The following is a 22,295-nucleotide window of genomic DNA, read 5'->3' as shown; positions in this document are numbered from 1 at the left end:
ATCCAGGGGGGCTCTCCCTCTATCCAGAATATTTCCAGCTTGGAGCTGGGAATGTTGGGCTAGATCTTTAAAGGTCCTTTCCAACCCAAACCATTCCATGCTTCCACTTTTGTGCCTGCTATCAGCACTTCCTCTGGAGCAGCAGGGACGCTGTGAGGGCAGCGGCGCGGGGTCCCGGGGAATCAAAGCTCACATTGTGGCAATGAGCAGCAGATGTTGGAAAGAATTTCCCGGCGTCTGGCTGGGGCTGTTGCAGGCACAGCACCCTGGAAAAGGCTTTGTGTATCCCCTGCTGAATCCCTGCAGCTCCCAGGGCTGCCAGAGCCCCCAGGAAGCACCTGGAACTGAGGGAATCTCCATAGGGACCGTCCCTGTGTGGTGGGCTGATGGAATGTTCCCACTCAGCAGCAGGAGCTGGGATGTTTTCTATACAAACACCAAAATACAGGGTTTGGGCTCGGGTGGTTTTTTCCTCTGCCATGTCCGTGCTCTGCTGACGCCAGCTCGTGTGGTTTAATCCCTGGTGCTCTGGGATCAATCCAGGCTGCAGGAGGAGGAGGAAATGCAGGGACTGGTGTGGGGATGAGCAGCCCCAGAATGCCAGAGAGTGACAGGACAAGAGGGAATGGTTTCAAACTGGCAGAGGGCAGGGTTAGATGGGATATTGGGAAGGAATTTTTGGCTATGAGGGAGGAGAGGCCCTGGCACAGGCTGCCCAGAGGAGCTGAGGCTGCCCCATGCTTGGAAGTTTTCCATGTTGGACTGGATTTGGAGCAACCTGGAATGGTGGAAGGTGTTCCTGCCCATGTAGGGGAGAGAATCCCAGGGATGGATTCTCCAGTAGCTCAGCAGTGGGTGCTGCCCATGGCTGGAATTTTGAGCTGAATCGGGAGGAAGCTCTGGTGCTCCCCTGGGACTTGAGGAGCCTGTGGGTGGGAGCAGGACACGGAGGGTGCTGCAGGAACCCCGGGACACGGCTGCTTTGCTGGGAACACGGTCCCTCCCCAGCCCAGCCCTCACAAGCCACATCCCACCAGTGCCCGGGTGCTGCCCGTACCCAGCCAGGCCGGGACGTGCCAAATTCCTTCAGCCCTGATCCGTAAGCACCGGGATCTTCAACGAGCCCTGAAACCAACCTGGCCACGGCAGGCATGGCCTCAGAACATGGATGCCATGGAGAGGGGCCAGGCACAGCCACAGCGCAGAGCTGTGCTGCAGGGATGCACTGCATGGGTGCCATAGTGCTCCAGCGCAATGCATGGGTGCTACAATGCATGGGTGCAATGTGTAGGTGCAATGCATGGATACCATGAGGTTTCAGCACAATTTATGGATGCCACAATGCAGTGCTGCAATGCACAGGTGCAATGCATTTGTGCCATGATGCTCCAGCTCAATGCATGGGTGCTACAATGCATGGGTGCAATGTGTAGGTGCAATGCATGGCCCGTTTGCTGCACAGATGCAATGCATGGATGCCATGACGTTCCAGTACAATTTATGGATGCCACAATGCAGTGATGCCATGTACAGATGCCATGATGCACTGCTGCAATGCACAGGTGCGCTGCATGGATGCCATGAGGTTCCAACTCAATGCATGGATGCCACAATGCATTGATGCAATGTACAGATGCAATGCACTTGTGCCATGATGTTCCAGCCCAATGCACAGATGCCACAATGCATGGGGGCAATGTGTAGGTGCAGTGCATGGCCAGGTTGCACATCTGTGCTGCACAGGTGCAATGCATGGATGTCGTTATGTTCCAGCACAAATAATGGATGCCACGATGCAGTGCTGCAATGCACAGATGCAATGCATTGGTGCAGCGATGTTCCAACTCAATGCATGGGTGCCACAACGCATGGGTGCAATGTGTACGTGCAATGCATGGCCAGCTGCATGCCTGTGCTGCACAGATGCAACAAATGGATGCCATGAGGTGCCAACACAATTTATGGTTGCACATCTGTGCTGCACAGGTGCAGTGAATGGATGCCATGATGTTACAGCTCAATTTATGGATGCCACACTGCAGTGCTGCAATGCACAGATGCAGTGCATTTGTGCCATGATGTTACAGCTCAATGCACAGATGCCACAACGCAGAGATGCAACGTGTAGGTGCAACACATGGCCAGGTTGCACATCTGTACTGCACAGATTCAGTGCATAGGTGCCACGATGTTCCAGCTCAATGCATGGATGCCACAATGCATGGATGCAGTGGAGGGCCAAGATCGACACAGATGCAACACAGAGAATCTGTGGTGTACCACCACGATGCATGGGTGCAACGCATGGCCAGGATACAGGGATGCAATGCATGGGTGCAATACATGGCCACAATGTACCATCCCAAGGCACAAATGCAATGCGTGGATGCAATGCACATTTGCAATCCAGAATCCACGATGCAGGGACACAGCCTCTCTGCTGCAGTCCCAGCGTGCCCTGGCCATGGGAAAGCATCACCTCCAAATTTCCCAACTTCTGCAAAACCCCAGGAACCACCAACCAAAAGTTGCTTCAGGGCACTTTTCCCCCTGTGCTGCTGCAGGAATTCCAGACTTTCGGAAGCCAAAGGCGCATCCATTTAGACCAAAGCAAATATTTGGTGACAAGGGAGACACTCTGCTGTCTGCCAGTGTAAATCTGGGCTAGGAAAGGGCTGAACTAGGTCAGAGTTTAAAGTCCTTCCTCATGGTGTCACGTGGGAATTCGTGTCCTCAGGAATGGTGGGGTAAAAAGTGCTTTGGGAATATTCACCCTGGGAAATGACAATTTCCTGGGGTCAGTGTTAGGATGGATTTGTTGGCTCTGAATGTCAATTCCAGTCTGTAAATCCCTGCTGGTGCTTGGATTGTTTTAATCCACCCCAGTGAAGAGTCAGAACTGGGGGGAAGGATGTTGGAAGGGATGTGGGTATCCTCTAAGGACACCCCACAGAATTTCCTTGCCTTTCCATGGCTGGCAGGGAAACCTTCTGCTTACAGAACTGCTCCTCGCTGCCCCAACCGGGTTATTCCCAGAGGATAAACTTCTATTTATTTTAATTATGCCAGAAAAGCCTTTCCTGATGTTTTCCTGAGCCTGAGCCAGGAGCATCAAACTGCTGGCTCAGATTTTTGGGGCCGGGCCTAAAACCATGGGGATGGCTGTGGTGGTGTGGGATGTGCTCAGGGTTTTGGGGGGTGTCTCAGTTTGGAAAGCCAGGGGTCTGCTAAGGAAGGCAGGAGCCTCCCCTGAAATGGAGAATGTGAACCCTCCCCACCCCTCCCAATTGTTATAAATTTTAAATTAAGGGGCTCTTAAGCAAGAAATATGGGAGCGGGAAATAACAGTTCTTTAATAGGGGATGAGATAAACAATGCAGTGAACCAAACCAACACTGACAGTCAGAACCCAACCTGACACCCTGTGGGTCAGGCTGTTGGCAGCAGTCCCATTGGAATTGTGGCTCAGCCCTCCTGCAGGGTCAGGGCTGGTTCTGCTGGAGCAGGGATCCTGGAGAAGGGTGCAGTCTTCCTCTGAAGATCCAGGGGAAGAGGGAAATCCTCTGGGGAATCCAGTGGAGAAGCCGTGCTGGTGTTCCAGAATCTCCAGATTATATCCAGGCAGGAATGCTTGGCTGGTGTTCCAGAATCTCCAGATTATATCCAGGCAGGAATGCTTGGCTGGTGTTCCAGAATCTCCAGATTATATCCAGGCAGGAATGCTTGGCTCCGCCCCCTGGGCTCACATCTCCCAATGGGATGCTGTAGTTCTTATCAGCCATGCAGTGACATACAATTAAAAAATTGAATAAAATTCAATAAAAAATAGCCTGTTATCAGCAGATGCCCCCTCCCGAGGGAGGAGTGGTTGTGATTACTCAGAGAGAGATAAGGCAAACTACCCAATGAACAGAAGATAACTACCACACAGATGGTGATAGAACACATCTTGCCCTGCAATCTGGGGCAGGGGGACACCCCACCATGACCCCACACCGTGTGGGACATGCTGGTGGGTGGGTGGGAGGGCTGGGGGATGCAGTTGGGGAGCTGAGGGTGCCCTGCCCAGGGCTCACCCCGCCTTTTCCCCCAGGGATGGCACCCACAGAGCCCGAGGCCGCCCCGGCCCGCCGGTGAGGTGCCCCCAGCAGCCCCCCCGAGCCCCCAGGCCAGAGCACCATGAACAAGCTGCCCTTCCACAACAACAGAGTCATGCAGGACCGTCGCAGCGTGTGCATCTTCCTCCCCAACGACGACTCCCTCAACATCATCATCAACGTAAGGAACACCCCTCCCCAGCCTGACACCTCCCTCACCCCCAGGGTTGTGTTTGCACACCCTGGGTTTCCTTTGGAGCCTGCCTGGCCTTGCCCTGCTGGGGAAATGCACGTGGGTTATTCCCCTGGGGGTTGCAGTGGTGTTTTAGGCTCTCCTGAGTCTCCCTGGTGGATGTGATGCTGGGTTTGGGGAGGGTGACCTGCTGCTTGGCATCCCACAGCATGCCACCAGCCCCATCACTCCACCAATCCCTTCTGGATGGCTCTCCAGCCTTCTCTAGCCCAGGGAATAAACAGGAGGGGCTTTGGCTCTGGTTGGGATGGAGCATTGAATGTGAAATTCCCAAATTCCCCCACTTTTTGTTTTTGGGTTTTTTTTTTTTTTTTTTGTTAATTCACCCCCACCCAATGTTGCATTTGAGTCATGAAAATGTTGAAATTCCTGTCAGGACTTTAAGGGAGCTTATGAAAAAAGATGGAAAGAGGTGGATAATGATATCCACCTCTAATCTAAAACCATTCCCCTTATCCCCTATAAGGATAAGGGGAATGGTTTTAAACTTAAAGAGGGAAGATTTAGATCAGATAATAGGAATAAATCCTTGCCTAGGAGGGTGAGGAGGCCCTGGCACAGGTTTCCCAGAGAAGCTGTGGCTGCCCCTGGATCTCTGGAAGTGTCCAAAGCCAGGTTGGATGGGATTGGAGCAGCCTGGGATGGTGGAAGGTGTCTGTGGGGTAGAATTAGACTGTAAATGTTCTGATTTCTGCCTCCAGAACATCTCCCCAGTGCTGGGTTCCTCCTCCACCCACTGCTCTGGAGCTGCCCCGTGGCAGCATCCCAGCCCTGGCAGAGCTCTGGTCCAGGCTTTGGGGCCACAGCTGAGCCCAGAGCCCACCCTGTCACCGCCATCCTGCTCAGGGTTCTGCTGAGGGCTTTGGTGGGCACAGATGCATCCAGGCCTCATTTAAGGGGTTTTTAACAGGTGAAGATTTTGTGCCAAGAGTTACTGGTGCAGGTGTGTGACCTCCTGAGGCTGAAGGATTGTCACCTCTTCGGGCTCAGCGTCATCCAGAGTAAGTCAGGGTGAAAAATCAACACTTTTGGTGATGAGGAGCTCACAATTCCTCATCCCCCTCACCAGTGGGTCATGGTGGGAGGCAGGGGACACGTGGGGATGCTGACGCCACCTCTGTCCCTCGCAGACAATGAGCATGTGTACATGGACCTGGCCCAGAAGCTCTACAAGTACTGCCCCAAGGAGTGGAAGAAGGAGGCCAGCAAGGTCAGCGGTGAGGTCTTGCATGGAGAGCTGAGGCCACCTCTGTCCCCATCACAGGTCACTCCCAGCACCCGGGAACGCTGCCAGGGGGTGGGGGGCACGTGGTCACTGTGGGGCTGGGGGTGGGTGTGCAAAACCACAGCCCTGGGGTTGGCACTCTGAGTGCCACCATGTGTCCCAGCTGGGGGTGTGTCCTCCACGCTCCGTCCCTGGAGCTTTGGGGTTTTTTTCTCTGATTTTTCTTTTCCTCCCTTATCCTTCAGCAGAATTTTTGAGGTCCCTTCTTCCAAATTTGAAAATCAATTTAGTTTTTTTTTTCTCCCCAAAGCACCTTTTCATTTTTTCAGTGCTCCAGGCTTGAGTGCTGGTGGATGATGGTCTGGGAGAGGGAGAGCAGCAATGAGATGTTGCAGAGCTCCCGGGCTTGTCACACCCAGCCTTTTTAAATCCAAATCCCCTTCATTTCCTGCATTTTATGTGGAAAAATGGGCACCAAACTCAAAACTGAGGAACAAAACCACCATCAGTGCCATGGCGGGGCACGGGGTGGCTGTGACAGCCATGACCCCAGAGAGCTGAGGAGAGGGGCTGGGGTGTGATGCTGGGACCCCCAGGGCATTCCTGAAAACCTCCTCCATTCCAGGGCATCGACCAGTTTGGCCCCCCCATGATCATCCACTTCCGAGTGCAGTACTACGTGGAGAACGGGCGGCTCATCAGGTACGAGTGCCCGGGCACCTCTGGGGGTGCTGGGCAATTTCTGGGGTGGTTGTGCCCATCCTGGGGTGGCTGGGCACGTCCTGGGGTGGCTGTGCCCTTCCTGGGATGGCTGGGCATCTCCTGGCATGGTAGGACACCTCCAGGGGTGGCTGTGCCTCTCCTGGGATGGCTGTGCCCTTCCTGGGGTAGCTGGGCACCTCTTGGGGTGTCTGGGATTCTCCTGGGGTGGCTGTTCCCTTCCTGGCATGGCTGAGATCCTCCTGGGGTATCTGTGCATCTCCTGGAGTGGCTGTGCCCTTCCTGGAATGGCTGTGCCCCTCCTGGCACGGCTGGGATCCTCCTGGCACAGCTATGCCCATCCTGGGGTGTCTGTGCCCCTCCTGGGGTGGCTGGGCACTTCCTGGGGTGGCTGTGCCCATCCTGGCATGGCTGGGCATCTCCTGGGGTAGCTGGGCATCTCCTAGGGTAGCTGGGCACCTCCTGGGATGGCTGTGCCCCTCCTGGGGTGGCCGTGCCCATCCTGGGGTGCTCTGGGGTGCTGAGCACATCCCAGAAGCTGGGGCTTTTATGGGTGGGTGCTGAGTGGTTTCTGACAGGGCCAGGTGGGGACATTGCCCCCAGACAAAGCCTTTTGGGGGGGTTTATTTGGGATTATTGTATTTGGGTTGCCCCCAGACAAAGGCAGGAATGATGAATCTGACTCCATGTTCTCAGAAGGATCATTTATTATTTTATGATACTATATTATATTAAAGAATATTAAACTAAACTATACTAAAGAAATCAGAAAGGATACTGACAGAAGGCTCAAAAGATAATAATGAAAAGTCATGACTCTCTCCAGAGTCCCAACACAGCTTGGCACTGATTGGCCAGAGAGTGAAAACAACTCACACCAAAAATCCAAACAAACAATCACCTGTTGGATAAACAATCTCCAAACACATTCCAAAGCAGCAAAACACAGGAGAAGCAAATCAGATAACAACTGTTTTTCTTTTTCTCTGAGGCTTCTCAACTTCCCAGGAGCAAAATCCTGGGCGAAGGGATTTTTCCAGAAAATGTGAATGCCATATGGGATGGATGATGTGTTTAGGGATTTAGCACAGCCTAATTTGAACTTACCCACAGCTGGGTGGGAGCTGCAGCTCCTGCTTTGGGGCTAAATGATGTCCTGAGGGCTTTGGGGACACAGTGGCACCTGCACAGAGTTTTTGAGGGGGTCACTCACGTGGCTGGTGAAGCGGCTGCGCGTTTGCAGAATTTTAACCAATTTAAACCAATTTTAACAAATAGGGAAGAGGGAAGAAAACCTTTTGGTGCCCCCTCCCTGAGGGCTTCCCAGATCGTGTCCCCTGGCTGCTGACACCTCCCTGTGTCCCCTGTGTTTCGTGGAGGCAAACAAACTCCACAACTCTGTGAAAGTTGTAAAGCTGGTATGTGGTTTATTACAGTGCTGGACACATGTGGAGATTCCTCTTCTTAAAAGACATGGGCGCCTCTGGGAACTCCAGATCCTTTTTTAGCCCCTTCTCAAAGACATAAGCGTGCAATTTCACAATAGGGTCATGCATATAAATTTTTACTGATTTTGCTAGAAGTTTGCCATTAATTCTTCTTTATCTGAAAGAATCCCTGGGTCAGGTTGACCTGCTTTCATAGCGGACTTTTTGGTTTTTTGTCTGCCCCCATTTATCTCTCTGCACTTTGGCTGAAACAGTTTCTCTGAGCATAGGTTTTTTATGAGAACAGGTAGTCAGAGTAAACAGCTGTGTATTCAAACTACAGACTTAGCTCAAAAATGTACATTTCACCTAAATCAAAATGGATTTCTGTGACCATGTTCACAGGGGTTTTAGGATGAGGGAAGAGACGAGGATCTGACTCTGTGTTTCAGAAGGCTGATTTATTATTTTATGATATGTGTTATATTAAAACTGTACTAAAAGAATAGAAGAAAAGATTTTATCAGAAGGTTAGCTAAGAATAGAAGAAGAAAGAATTATAACAAAGGCTTGTGGCTCAGACAGAGAGTTTTGATTGGCTATTAATTAGAAACAACTAACATGGGCCAATCAAAGATCTACTTGTTGCATTCCACAGCAGCAGATAACTACTGTTTACATTTTGTTCTTGAGGCTTCTCAGCTTCTTAGGAGGAAAAATCTTGAAAGGATTTTTCGTAAGAGATGTCTGTGACAGATTTCCACTCTGGAAAATGTCCCCTCTGTGTCCCCTGTCCCTCCCCAGTGACAGGACAGCTCGGTACTACTACTACTGGCACCTGAGGAAGCAGGTGCTGCACTCCCAGTGCGTGCTGAGGGAAGAGGCTTATTTCCTGCTCACTGCCTTCGCCCTGCAAGCCGACCTGGGGGACTTCAAGAGGAACAAGCACTACGGGAAATACTTTGAGCCTGAGGCCTATTTCCCTGCCTGGGTAAGGAATCCTGCTCTGCTCCCTGCTCTGGCTGCAGCCTGGGTTAGTCCTTGGTGTAAATAACCTGGGACAGTGTGGTGCTTGGGAGGGTTCCCAGGATGAGGTGAGAGATGAGGCTCAAAGTTCTCAGAAGGCTGATATATTATTATATTATATTGTATTATATTATGTTATGTTATGTTATGTTATGTTATGTTATGTTATATCATATTATATCATAGTATATCATATATCATAGTGTAGTATATTATAGTATTATAGTATATTATATCACATTATATCACATTACATTATATCACATTACATTATAGTATATTATATTACATTACGTAATTGTATATTATATTATAGTACATATTATATTATAGTATATACTAAAACTATACTAAAGAAAGAGAAGGGATACATCAGAAGGCTAGAAAAGAAATGAATAATGAAAGCTCTGTGACTGACTCCTCAGAGTCTGACACGGCTCATAGTGATTGGTCATTAATTAGAAACGATTCACATGGAACCAATCAAAGATGCAGCTGTTGGTAAATGATCTCCAGACCACATTTCAAAGCAATCAGATAATTATTGCTTTCATTCTTTTCTGAGGCCTCGCAGCTTCCCAGGAGAAAAAATCCTGGCAAAGGGATTTTTCAGGGTGATTCTCTGTGCGCATTGCCCAACCAGCATCAGGTGCAGCCCTTTGGGAGCTGCTGGCACAGAATCCCCGAGTGGTTTGGGTTGGATGGGCCTTAATGCTCATCCCGTGCCACCCCTGCCATGGCAGGGACACCTCCCACTGTCCCAGGGTGCCCCAGTGCCCAGCCTGGCCTTGGGCACTGCCAGGGATCCAGGGGCAGCCACAGCTGCTCTGGCAATCCCAGCCCAGCCAGGAATTCCCAGTTCCCAATCTCCCACCCATCCCTGCCCTCTGGCACTGGCAGCCATTCCCTGGCTCCTGTCCCTCCATCCCTTGTCCCCAGTCCCTCTGCAGCTCTCCTGGAGCCCCTTCAGGTGCTCTGAGCTCTCCCTGGTGCCTTTTCTTCTCCTTCCCAACCTCTTTTCTTGGATTCGTCCCAAAATCTGCCCGTTTCTCCTTTTTTCACACACCTCACTGAGTAGTGGTCCCCAGCCACACAGGGAGCCCACGTGTGCCCCAGCACAGGTGTCACCATGGAATGGCCACAAGGAGCACAATTCCCAGCAGGAAATCCTGCTGGCAAGAAGTCACTGGCTGCTGCAATGATTTTATTTTTTGCTTGGAGCTCTCTAGAACAAAGCTCCAATTTTCCCTTTTCCCTTGAAACCACCACTCCCAGGGGCCAGCACGGGGCAGCTGGACGAGCTTCTCTCCCCCTCCAAACAGGTGGTTGCCAAGAGGGGCAAGGATTACATCCTGAAGCACGTCCCCAACATGCACAAGGACCAGTTTGCCCTGACAGCCTCAGAGGCCCATCTCAAGTACATCAAGGAGGCTGTCAGGCTGGACGACGTGGCCGTGCACTACTACAGGTTGTACAAGGTGAGCCCTGGCCCTGTGCCTGCTGGGACCTGAATTTTGGGAATGCTCTCCCTGAGGAATAAATGCTGTTTTTTTCACTCCTGGGAATAAAGCTGTTTGTTTGCTGGGAGAGCATGGGGTATTTTGATTAATTTAATTAATTAATTGTTAAAAAACCATTTAATCAGAATGGTTTGGGTTGGGAGGGAGCTTCAAGCTCATCCAGTGCCACCCCTGCCATAGCAGGGACACCTTCCACTGTCCCAATGTGCTCCAGCCTGGCCTTGGACACTCCCAGGGATCCAGGGGCAGCCACAGCTGCTCTGGGCACCCTGTGCCAGGGCCCCACCACCTTTAAGGGATAATTTCTTCCTCACATCTAATCTAAATCTCTTCTAGTTCAAAAGTATTCCCCCTTATCCTCTCACTGCCTGTGTCCAAAATGACTTTCCATTTTCAATTTGGCAGATTAATCATAGAATGGTGACTGGGGTGATTGTGGAAGGATCCCTGGGCTGAGGTGGGGTGGATTTAACCAATTCATGTTGCAAATTGTGTATTTAAAAGCATTTTTTTCCCCCCTTAGGACAAAAGGGAAGTGGAGGCCTCCCTGACTCTGGGGCTGACAACACGGGGCATCCAGATTTTCCAGGTAGGTGGTGAAGGTGATGGCTCAGCCCAGCTCCATGCCCCTGCCAGAATCCTCAGCCATGGCTCCCTCTCCTCTTTTTGCAGAACCTGGATGAGGAAAAGCAGCTGCTCTACGACTTCCCGTGGACAAACGTGGGGAAACTGGTGTTTGTGGTGAGTGCCACCATCCCCACCTGGGGCACTGCTTCCAGCTCTGGGGTCCTCAGCACAGGGAGGACGTGGAGCTCTTGGAGCAGCTCCACAGAAGATGCTCCACGGGCTGGAGCTCCATTTCCTATGGAGCCAGGCTGGAGAGCTGGGGGTGCTCCCCTGGAGAGGAGAAGGCTCCAGGGAGAGCTCAGAGCCCCTGGCAGGGCCTGAAGGGGCTCCAGGAGAGCTGCAGAGGGACTGGGGACAAGGCATGGAGGGACAGGACACAGGGAATGGCTCCCAGTGCCAGAGGGCAGGGATGGATGGGAGATTGGGGATTGGGAAATGTTCCCTGTGAGGGTGGTGAGGTCCTGGGTGTTTGGAGCGTGGGGAGGGTCTTTGGAGAAGCTGTGGCTGCCCCTGGATCCCTGGCAGTGCCCAAGGCCCAGCTGGGCAGGGCTGGGAGCACCCTGGGATGGTGGAAGTTGGAAAGAGGGTTGGTTTAGGTGGTCTTAAAGGTCCCTTCCACCGCAAACCCCTCAGTGATTCCACCATCCCCAGGCAGGGTGTGGATATGGGCATGGGACGCTACAGCACCAACCCGCAGCAGGTGACAACAACAACCCATGGGGTCACTGAGGAGCTGCAGCAGGGCTGGGTGAGAACTGGAGCCTTCTCCTGCCTGGGGCTGACCCCTCCCTTGTCCCACGCAGGGCAAGAAGTTCGAGATCCTGCCGGACGGGCTGCCCTCGGCGCGCAAGCTCATCTACTACACGGGCTGCCCGCTGCGCTCGCGGCACCTCCTGCAGCTGCTCAGCAGCAGCCACCGGCTCTACATGAACCTGCAGCCCGTGCTGCGCCAGGTGCGCCGGCTCGAGGAGAACGAGGGTACGTGCTGCAGCCCCAGAGACACCAGCACGGGCTCCCAGGGGGTGTTTGCACCTGTGAGAGCTCCTGGTTCTCTCGGAAGGGATGGGCGCGAGCCCTGCTGTCCTCGCCGGTGTCGCGGTTCTGCCTCAGCACGGCTTTGCCATGTCCCTCATCCCTGTGAAAGCATAAGGTGTTCTTCCTCTTCTTTCCTCTTCTCATCTTCTCTTACTCTTCTCATCTTCTCTTCCTCTTTGTCATCTTGTCTTCTTCTTCCTCATCTTTCTCTTTCCCCTCTTCCTCCTTTTTCTTATTTGTTCTTCTTGTCCTGCTCTTCTTTATCCTCCTCATCTGCCTCAACTTATTCCTCTTTCTCCTTCTTTTCATGTGTCCCTTTCCCAGTCTCCCTCATCCCTGTGAAAGCAAGAGGTCTTCTTCCTCTTCTTTCCTCTCATCTTCTGTTTCTCTTCCTCATCTTTCTCTTTCCCCTCTTCCTCCTTTTCTTATTTGTTCTTCTTGTTGTACTCTTCTTCATCCTCCTCTTCTGCCTCAACTTATTCCTCTATCTCATCCTTTTCATCTTTTTTTCCTTGTCCTCTTAATCTTCTTCCTTGTTCTCATCTTTATCCTCCTCTTCTTGTTTTCCTCCTCCTCACCATCGTCCTCATCTTTTTTCCATGTCCTCCTCATCTTCTTCCTCTGTTCTCATCTTCATCCCAATCTGCTCTTGCTTTCTTCCTCCTCTTCTTTCTCTTCCTGTTTCTCTTCCTCCTCGTCTTCCTCTTCTTTCTCTTCTTTCTCTTCCTCACCCTCCTCCTCCTCTTCTTGCTCCTATCTCATCTTTCCCCTTCTCATCTTCCTTTCTCTTCCTTATTCTCCTCTTTCCTATCTTCTTCTTCCTCCTCATCGTCTTCCACCTTGTTTCATCTTCTTCCTCCTCCTCCTCCTCATGTTCTTCCACCTTGTTTCATTGTCTTGCTCTTCCTCATCATCTTCTTCCACATTGTTTCATCTTCTTCCTCCTCATCTTCATCTTCTTCCATTTCATCCGCATCTTCTTCCTCCTCTTTATTTTCTTATTTTCCTGCTCCTCCTTATTTTCTGTCTTCCTCTTTCTCTTCTTCCTCCACATCTCTTCCTCCTCCATGTCTCCCTCCTCCTGCTCTGTTGGAGGAGCAGCCCAGCACAGGAGCCTTGGAGCTCCTGCCCCACCTTCCCTAATGCCACTGGGACAGAGCTGTCCCCAGCTGTGCCAGGGCTCAGGTGACAATTCCTCTGTGTGCCAGGGCATCCATGTCCCTCCAGAGGATCCAGTTTGCCCTGGAGGTTGTGGGAATCACTCTGATTCCATTCCCCCGTGGTGATGACTCCATTAAGGGGTAGTCAATGCCACTCACTTGGGGTCACCAAATGTGGAATTTTTCTTCACTTGGAGACACCAAATGTGGAATTTTTCTTCACTCGGGGTCACCAAATGTGGTGGTGTTTGCAGGGGTCCCAGGATGAGGGAAGAGACAAGAATCTTGACTCCATGTTTCAAAAGGCTGATTTACTATTTTATTATATATATTATCATAAAATACATATTTATTTATACATATATTAATTTTATAGTTTTATTTTTATATATTTATATAATAAAATATTTATTATTTATAATATATATAATAAATATATATTTTTATTTTTATATATATATAAATTATTATTATATTAAAATAAAATTATATACTGAAACTATACTAAAAGAATAGAAGAAAGGATTTTATCAGAAAGCTAGCAAGGAATAGAAAGGAACGGAATGATAATAAAACCTTATGACTGACCAGAGCGTCCGAGCCTGCTGCCTGTGATTGGTCATTAATTAAAAACAACCACGTGAAACCAATCAAAAACGCACCTGTTGCATTCCACAGCAGCAGATAATTATTGCTTTTCTTTTCCTTTAGGGTTAGGATTAGGGTTAGGGTGAGAGAGAGAGAGAGTCTGAGACAGCTGGACTGTGGTTGGTCATTAATTAAAAACAACCAACATGGACCAATCAAAGATGCACCTGCTGCATTCCACAGCAGCAGATAATTATTGCTTTTCTTTTCTTCTGAGGCTTCTCAGGAGAAAAATCCCAACGAAAGGCTTTTTCCGAAAATATTTCTGTGCATCTTTTATTTGCTGCAGAGAAGAAGCAGTACCGGGAGTCCTACATCAGCGACACGCTGGACCTGGACATGGAGCAGCTGGAGAAGCGCTCGCGCGCCAGCGGCAGCAGCGCCGGCAGCGCCCGGCACAAGCGGCTGTCCCGGCACTCCACGGCCTCCCACAGCAGCTCCCACACCTCCGGCATCGAGGCCGACCCCAAGGCCAGGGAGATGGGGCCCGAGGACGCCTTCTCTGGTGGTGCCCACCGCAAGCTGAAGACGTGCAGCTCCATGACCAGCCACGGCAGCTCCCACACCTCGGGCGTGGAGAGCGGCGGGAAGGAGCGGCTGGAGGAGGATTCCCAGGATGATGGTGAGAGAATGATATATATGACTCCATCATCAGATGGCTAATGAATTACTTTGCTATACTGTACTATGTATGTTGTATCTAAACTGAATCTGCCCTGCACTCACTCTTGCTCACACTGCACTCACCTCTGATTCTCTCGTGACTGTCCCATGTCGCAGACATCTTTTATGAAAAATCCTTTCCTTAGGATTTTTCCTCCTGAGAAGCTGAGAGGCCTCAGGAACAAAATGTAAACATTGATTATCTGCTGCTGTGGAATGCAACAGGTGGATCTTTGATTGGCCAATGTTGGATGTTTCTATTTAATGGCCAATCACAGCCCAGCTGGCTCAGACAGAGAGCCAAGCCACAAGCCTTTGTTATCATTCCTTCCTATTCTATTCCTAGCCAGCCTTCTAATGAAATCCTTTCTTCTATTCTTTTAGTATAGTTTTAATGTAATATATATAATAAAATAATAAATCAGCCTTCTGAAACATGGAGTCAGATCCTCGTCTCTTCCCTCAACCTGAGACCCCTGTGAACACCAGCACAGTCCCGTGACAGTCCAGCACACACACACACACACACACACACACACACACACACACACACACACACACACTTCGTGGCCCTGCTAAGCCAAGGGAACAAAACATCCTCACTTTGGGTAAACCATTTCCATATTGCATTCTACTTTAGCACAACACAGGCACAGCAAGCCAGATAAGAATTGTGTTTTCCTTCTTCTCTGCTTGTCTCACAGCTTCTCTCTGTGAATACCACAGGTTGTCCAGGCACTGGGGTGGTTGAAGGGTGTGTGGTGGTGTTCGCAGGGATCTCAGGTCCTGATTATTGTAGATTGTCAGACACTAAATATTTTAAATTTTTTAAGATTTCTTTAGGAGGGGTAACGGCTGTATTGTAAATGATAGTTGTTTTTTAACAGCATCTTGCACAATTTATTCCTGCAAATGGCCGATTTGCTTTCTCCTAGATGTTATTATTGAGGGAAGAGATGAGAATCTTCACTCCCTGTTTCAGAAGGCTGATTTATTATTTTATGATATATATTATATGAAAAGAAAATGCTATACTAAAACTATACTAAAAGAATAGAATAATACAATGATATACTAAAACTATACTAAAAGAATAGAAGAAACTATACTAAAAGATCCCCTGCGAAACTCCATGTTTCAGAAGCTTGATTTATTTTATGATATATATCATATGAAAACAAAAGAATATATTAAAACTATACTAAAAAGAATAGAAGAAAGTATTTCATCAGAAGGCTAGCAAGGAATAGAAAGGAATGAAAACAAAATCTTGTGGCTGCTCACAGCCTCGACACAGGTGGCTGTCATTTGTCATCAAGTAAAAACAATTTCACATGCTGGGTAAACAGTTGTCCCAATAACATTCCAAAGCAGCAAAACATGGGGGAGAAAGCTGAACCTTCCCAGCTTCTCCGGAGGAAAGCTCCTAATGAAAGGATTTTCCATGAAATATGTGACAGAGGGTGCTCCGAAGGGGCACAGCTGACTTGTCCTGTGTGCTGGTGCCCTGCAGAGATTGAGATGCTGGTGGATGACCCCCGGGAGCTGGAGCAGGCTGGGGAGATGGACGTGAGCCCCGACATGTGTGTCTACATCACCGAGGACATGCTGCTGTCCCGCAAGTTCAACGGGCACTCGGGTAAGGTGCTGGCCACTTCTCTTCCCAATCCCCCAGTGCCAGTCATGCCTTTGGGAGCTGAGATGGGATGGGCTTTGAGGTCTAAAGACGTCTTGAAGGTTTAAAGAGGTCTTTAGGGTCTCTTCCAAGCCTGATCATTCTGTGTGTCCTGGTTTAGGGCAAATTTGGGAGAAAAATTCCAAAAGGGGTCCCTCCAGTAAGGAAACCCACACGGCTCCTCCTCCCAACCGGTTTGGGAAGGATTCCTCGGAGAGAAGTGGAAAGAACCTGTTTATTTAACAGGCACAGCACCCCCAGCACACAGAACCTGTTTATTTAACAGGCACAGCACCCCCCAGCACACAAAATGAACAATACAGGATGACACCGCTCTGAAAAAGGTGACAAATTCAGAAAGTCTCTCTTGGGGGTGGTCGCTCTGTTCTCAGTCCCGCCTGTGCTGGGGCAGCTGCTGCAGTCACAAGGTGCAAACTCTCGCTATTCCCAGGTCCCAGTCCAGAGCAGGTTTGAGTAGGTCCAAAAAAGGGAAAGGAAAAACAGTCCAGGGAAAATTTGGACTGCTTAGTTAAACTAACTAATGAGCAGGAGCAAAGCAGAAGCAAGAGCAAAGCGAAAAGCAAAAGCAGCACTTTGTACTGCCCTGTCTCTGTGTCCTGCCAGGCTGATAACAAAACCTAAAGAAAACTTTCACTCTTCAGAGCCAGTCTTGAAGGCACAGAACATCATATCCAGCATGAACAGAACACACAAATGGGGATACAAGCATCATAACATCACCCTAGGACACCGTGGTTCTCTGGTGTTTGGCAGGACAGAGTTAGCCCAGGTGTCCATTTGGGATGCTGGGAGAAACTGCTTACCCAATGGGTTGAAGGAGAGATGGGGTAAAGAAAAGAGGAACCTCCCTCAGTTTGTGCCAGGGGAGGTTTGGATTGGATATTGGGGAAAATTTCCTCACAGAAAGGTTTGTCCAGCCCTGGCACAGCTGTCCAGGGCAGTGGTGGAGTCACCATCCCTGGAGGGATTTAAAAGCCACGTGGATGTGGCACTTGGGGACAGGGGACAGTGGTGGCCTTGGCACTGCTGGTGAACAGTTAGACTCCATGATCTTCTCTGGAGCTGTGTCTGCACCCTGAAAGTCACTTGCAGCTCTGAGCTGGGAGGTACTGGGAGGTCTTTGGGGATGCCAGGTTCCCTGGGGACAGTTTTGGATGCCATTTTGGGGCAAATTTGGGATGCTTTGTAGGCAATGCTGTTTGCGAGTGGAGCTGTTGGGCTGAAGCATTGCACTGAGGGAGCCTTTGCCCCCATGGACAGCAGGAGTGGATGCCAGGAGAGCTGATCCACCCCACAATAACCTTTGCACCCTCCTTTGTGCAGGACTCATCGTGAAGGAGATCAGCTCCTCCACCTCCAGCTCCTCAGAGACGGTGGTGAAGCTGCGGGGGCAGAGCACCGACTCCTTACCCCAGGTACGAGGGGCTGGAGCTTTGGGATTCCCAATATTCCTGGAGAAAAGGAGGCTCAGGGGTGCCCTCATTGCTCTCTACACCTTCCTGAAGGGAGGCTGCAGACAGGTGGGGTCGGTCTCTGACAGAACAAGAGGACACAGCCTCAAGCTACATTAGGGAAGGGATAGGTTGGATTTTAGGAAAAATAATTTCACTTAAAGAATAATAAAGTACTGGAGTGCTCTTCCCAGGGAGGTGGTGGAATCACTGTCTTGGTTTGGAAAGCCAGGAGTCTGCTAAGGAAGGCAGGAGCCTCCCCTGAAATGGAGAATGTAAACCCTCCCCAACCCTCTGAATTGCTATAAATTTTAAATTAAGGGGCTCTCAGGCAAAAATATGGGAGCAGGAAATAACAGTTCTTTAATAGGGAAAGGAAAAAATAAAAGGATAAAATAAACAGTGCAGTGCACTAGAACAACACTGCCAGAGTCAGAACCCAACCTGATACCCTGTGGGTCAGGCTGTTGGCAGCAGTCCCATTGGAATTGTGGCTCAGCCCTCCTGCAGGGTCAGGGGTGGTTCTGCTGGAGCAAGGGGGATCTGTAGAGAAGGATGGATTCTTCCTCTGAAGATCCAGGGGAAGAGGCAGCTGCTGTTCCTCTGGGGAATCCAGTGGAGAAGCCGTGCTGGTGTCTCAAAAACCTCTGGATTATACCCGGGTAGGAATGCTTGGCTGGTGTTCCAGAATCTCCAGATTATATCCAGGCAGGAATGCTTGGCTGGTGTTCCAGTATCTCCAGATTATATCCAGGCAGGAATGCTTGGCTGGTGTTCCAGAATCTCCAGATTATATCCAGGCAGGAATGCTTGGCTCCTCCCCCTGGGCTCACATCTCCCAGTGGGATGCTGTAGTTCTTATCAGTCATGCAGGGACATTCAATAGCTGTTATCAGCAGATGTCCCCTCCTGAGGGAGGTGTGAATGTGGTCACTCAAAGAGAGAAATAAGGCAAACTGCCCACTTGGCAAAGGTAATCTGCCATACAGATGGTAGTAGAGCACATCTTGCCTTGCATTCTTCAACAATCACCATCTCTGGATGTGTTTAAAAAAAGCCTGGACATGGCACTTGGTGCTATAGTCTGGTTGAGGTGTTAGGGCATAGGTTGGAGTTGATGATCTCAGAGGTCTCTTCCAGCCTCATTATTCTGTGAATTCTGCAAATTCTGTGAACCCTGGGGGCTCCCTGGCACATCCTGAGCCTCCTCTTGGCTTTTCCCAGACGACGTGCAGGAAACCCAAGACATCCACAGACCGGCACAGCCTGAGCCTGGATGACATCAGGCTCTACCAGAAGGACTTCCTGCAGCTGGCCAACCTGTGCCAGGACACGGCGCAGAGCTTCACCTTCGGCTGCGCGCACGGCCTGGACCACGAGGGGCTCTACTGCAACGGCTGCCTGGCCCAGCAGTGCATCAACATCCAGGACACCTTCCCCGTGAAGAGAACCAGCAAATATTTCTCCTTGGACCTGACCCACGACGAGGTGCCCGAGTTCGTGGTGTGAGCGTGGGGAGGCTCTGGCGCCGCCAGCCCTGCCCTGCTCCCTGCAGACCACGCTGGAGACCTTGGCCCTGCTGGAGAAGGGGCAGGATGGGGCTGCCCCGGCACAGAGTGGGTTCCGGAGGGGTTTGTGCCAAGCACAAGCTGTCTCGTTCCAGCTGGCGGGGGCACGGCCCAGCTGGAGCTGGCAGGAGCCCCCCTGTGCTTTGCCGTGGCCTCTCTCGCCCCCTCCTTGCCCCCAGGTGACTCTGGGGCGGATGGAAAGTGCCGGACTGTTGTGTTCAAGCCAAGCCAAAGAAATGTAAATAACCCTAAAGGCCAGTATGGGAAGGGAGAATCAAGCAATAACCAGCTGGGCGTGGTGGTGTTCCATGGAGGAAGGCATGGCCAGCTGCTCCTGGGGCACGGCATGAGCCCAGTTTTTCCAAAAAAACACGTGCTGGAGGTCGGGCCACAGCAGTCCCAGCCAGGTGGATGATGGCTGGAAGCTCTCAGAGCCATTTGCAACTTGTTTTTTATATTTTTCTCTTTTTTTTTTTTTTTTTTTTTTTTTTTTTTGAGAGCAAAAACCCCAAAACAAAAAAAAACCAAAAAACCCACCCTCCCAAAAAAAAAAAAAGCAAAGCAGGATGGAAAAAAAAATAAATCTCCTATAAGGATAATGCAATAATGCATTCCAAACATTGAATATCTAGAGAATACATATATAAATATATCGAGGTATGTATGTTTATATATGTCTGGATCTTATAGACCCATTTGTGTTTTGCTCCTGCTCTGAAACACCTTTTATACAAAAGATCTGCCTCTCTTCTTTCATGAACTCTATCAACAATCCTTTTTTTTTTTTTCCTAAGCACCAAGGTGAGAAAAGAGACTTTCCTCTCGAGGAGAATGTGCATCCTTGCCTTGTCTGTGTGGCTCTTCCCACTGCATCTCCCTTCCCTTTTCCCAACGCTTTTCATGCATCCTTAGGTGTCTTACAGCTGGAATAATTCTGCCAGAGGATGATGGTGACGTGCCAGGAAAACCCAGGGGTGGTTTCTGAGTGTGTCCCAGGGAAGGCAGGCAGCCCAGGTGGAATATTTGCTGATTGCAGAGTTAATTATCACAGCACAATGCCTTTGTAGTGGATATTTTTAATTAGAGTTTAGCCATTGACAGCCAAAGTTTTGCCATATTTTGATACACCACCTTTTTTTTCTTTTTAACTGGAAGCTTTTCTTAAAAAAAAAATGAACCAAAAAAATTATAATTATTTTATAAATAAGCACAATCTTATTTTTATAAGAAATGTTGAGGGAGGGAGCTGGTACCAAAAGAAATGGAGAGGAGCTATAGGCACAGTGCAAAAAATAAAAAATAAAAATCTCTTGGGATGTTGGGACATGGGAGAGCTGCTGTGGGACTGTGGCACTGTGCCCCCAGCCCAGAGCTTGATCTGGCCCTGCCTGAGGGGTTTTTGTGGGAAAATAATGTTGATTTCCTATGTTGGCAGGGCAGGATGGGGGTCCCTGAAGCATCCTTGTCCTTGTCTCCCTCAATCCACACAGGGCAGCTGGGGGGATGCTCTGGTTTGGGGGACACCCCACCAAATACCCCACAATCTTCTCTTTGTGCTGGGATAGCATCTGTGAGTCACAGCTGGGTTTGCAGTGTGAGTTTCCATGCTGGCACAGGCAGGAAAATCCCCCAAAATTCATCCCCAGCCTCTTTCTCCCCTTCCTCTGCCACCGTCTGCGTGCTCTCCATGGGACCCTCAGCCTGCAGAAACACAGAGCTGGAGAGGGAAAAAAGGGATAAAATGTGTAAAGAAATGTGTGGAGAAATGGGTAAACACTGCTGAGGAATGGGGAGGGGGCAGCCCCATCCCATTATTCTGCATCCAGAGCCGGGGTGAACAATGGGGTTGGGATGGAGCCCTAAAACAGGGGGACACAGAGGTGCCATTGGAGCAGGGGGACACAGAGGTGACATTGGGACAGGGGGACACAGAGGTGCCATTTATTCCCAGTTTTCCCACAGGTGGCTGTGCCCTTGGGGCTGTTCCCCCCCCCTGCAATAAGGATCTGTCTGTCTGCACAAAAATAATCCTTTCTGTGAAAGGATCTCCCCATCAGGGCTGATGGGAGAGCCCGGTGACTGTGTTGCAAAAAGGAGCAGGAAAATTTAAAAAAAAAAAAAAAGAAAAAAAAACTTAAAGAAAAAAAAACTCCAGGAAAATCGAGCGAAAATCCCCGGAAATTCTTTTGTACCAATGAAGTTTGTTGTGTGCCTTTTGCAGAACGGCTGGAGGTGACAATAAAGTGACAGTTGTTTGCATCACTTTGGCTCTTGGAGGTGGAAAATGCTCCCAGGCTTAAGGGGGAGATGGAGCAGGGCTGGATTTAAGGGTAACCTTGCATTTATTGGGGTTCTCTGCTCCGGTGATCCCAGCTCAGGTTAAGGCAACACCTGCCTCAGGCAGGGCAGTGGATGGGCTGAGCCTTTCAGTCCTGATTTTTGGTGGGTTTTTGTGGGTTTTGGTGATTTTTGGTGGATTTTTGGTGGTTTTTGTAGAAGTTCCAGCAGTTCCAACACTCTGGAGTTGGGAAGAGGTATAGGGGGAGCTCCTGAAATGAGTGGGAGTGTGGAGTGTCCCTAGTAGGGATCCTGGTGGGATGCTCAGGGGTTCCCAACCTTCAGGAGCTCTGGGGTTGGTGGTTTTTGATGATTTTTGGTGGGTTTTGGTGGGTTTTGGTGGCTTTTTGTGGAAGTTTCAGCCACTTACAATGCTCTAGAGTTGAGAAGAGGCACAGGGGGAGCTCCTGAAATGAGTGGGAGTGTGAAGTGTCCATAGTGGGGATCCTGGTGGGATGCTCAGGGGGGTTCCCAGCCTTCAGGAGCTGTGGGGTTGGTGGTTTTTGATGATTTTTGGTGGGTTTTTGTGGGTTTTGGTCATTTTGGGTGGGTTTTTGTAGAAGTTCCAGCAGTTCCAACACTCTGGAGTTGGGAAGAGGTGCAGGGGGAGCTCCTGAAATATGTGGAGTGTCCATTGTAAAGATCCTGGTGGGATGCTCAGGGGCATTCCCAACCTTCAGGAGCTGTGGGGTTGGTGGTTTTTGATGATTTTTGGTGGGTTTTGGTGGTTTTGGGTGATTTTTGTAGAAGTTCCAGCCACTTCCAGTGCTCTGGAGTTGGGAAGAGGCGCAGGGGGAGCTCCTGAAATAAGTGGGAGTGTGGAGTGTCCATAGTGGGGATCC

General features: G+C 50.0%; 1 protein-coding gene across 4 annotated transcripts in view; it reads left to right on the top strand.

Annotated features, from left to right (window-relative positions):
• FRMD6 (FERM domain containing 6) overlaps nt 1–21,276 on the top strand; it is a 47,292-nt gene extending 26,016 nt beyond the window's left edge. For 3 of the 4 annotated variants that reach the window (XM_059473542.1, XM_059473540.1, XM_059473541.1), the window contains 13 exons: nt 4,094–4,278; nt 5,261–5,351; nt 5,481–5,614; nt 6,201–6,277; nt 8,527–8,713; nt 10,071–10,226; nt 10,792–10,857; nt 10,941–11,009; nt 11,699–11,873; nt 14,028–14,360; nt 15,915–16,040; nt 17,421–17,512; nt 18,773–21,276. In XM_059473542.1, coding sequence (XP_059329525.1) covers nt 4,180–4,278; nt 5,261–5,351; nt 5,481–5,614; nt 6,201–6,277; nt 8,527–8,713; nt 10,071–10,226; nt 10,792–10,857; nt 10,941–11,009; nt 11,699–11,873; nt 14,028–14,360; nt 15,915–16,040; nt 17,421–17,512; nt 18,773–19,057 — 1,890 coding nt within the window. In that variant the 5' untranslated portion in view covers nt 4,094–4,179 and the 3' untranslated portion in view covers nt 19,058–21,276. The remainder of the gene's footprint in view (nt 1–4,093; nt 4,279–5,260; nt 5,352–5,480; nt 5,615–6,200; nt 6,278–8,526; nt 8,714–10,070; nt 10,227–10,791; nt 10,858–10,940; nt 11,010–11,698; nt 11,874–14,027; nt 14,361–15,914; nt 16,041–17,420; nt 17,513–18,772) is intronic. The other variant, XM_059473543.1, reaches the window with a different exon arrangement.
• The last annotated feature ends 1,019 nt before the right edge of the window (nt 21,277–22,295 follow it).

The sequence above is a fragment of the Ammospiza nelsoni genome, chromosome 6, assembly GCF_027579445.1.
Source record: "Ammospiza nelsoni isolate bAmmNel1 chromosome 6, bAmmNel1.pri, whole genome shotgun sequence".
Taxonomy (NCBI): Eukaryota; Metazoa; Chordata; class Aves; order Passeriformes; family Passerellidae; genus Ammospiza; species Ammospiza nelsoni.
Note: the sequence above shows the minus strand (reverse complement) of the source record. Positions and strands in the feature narration are given on the sequence as shown.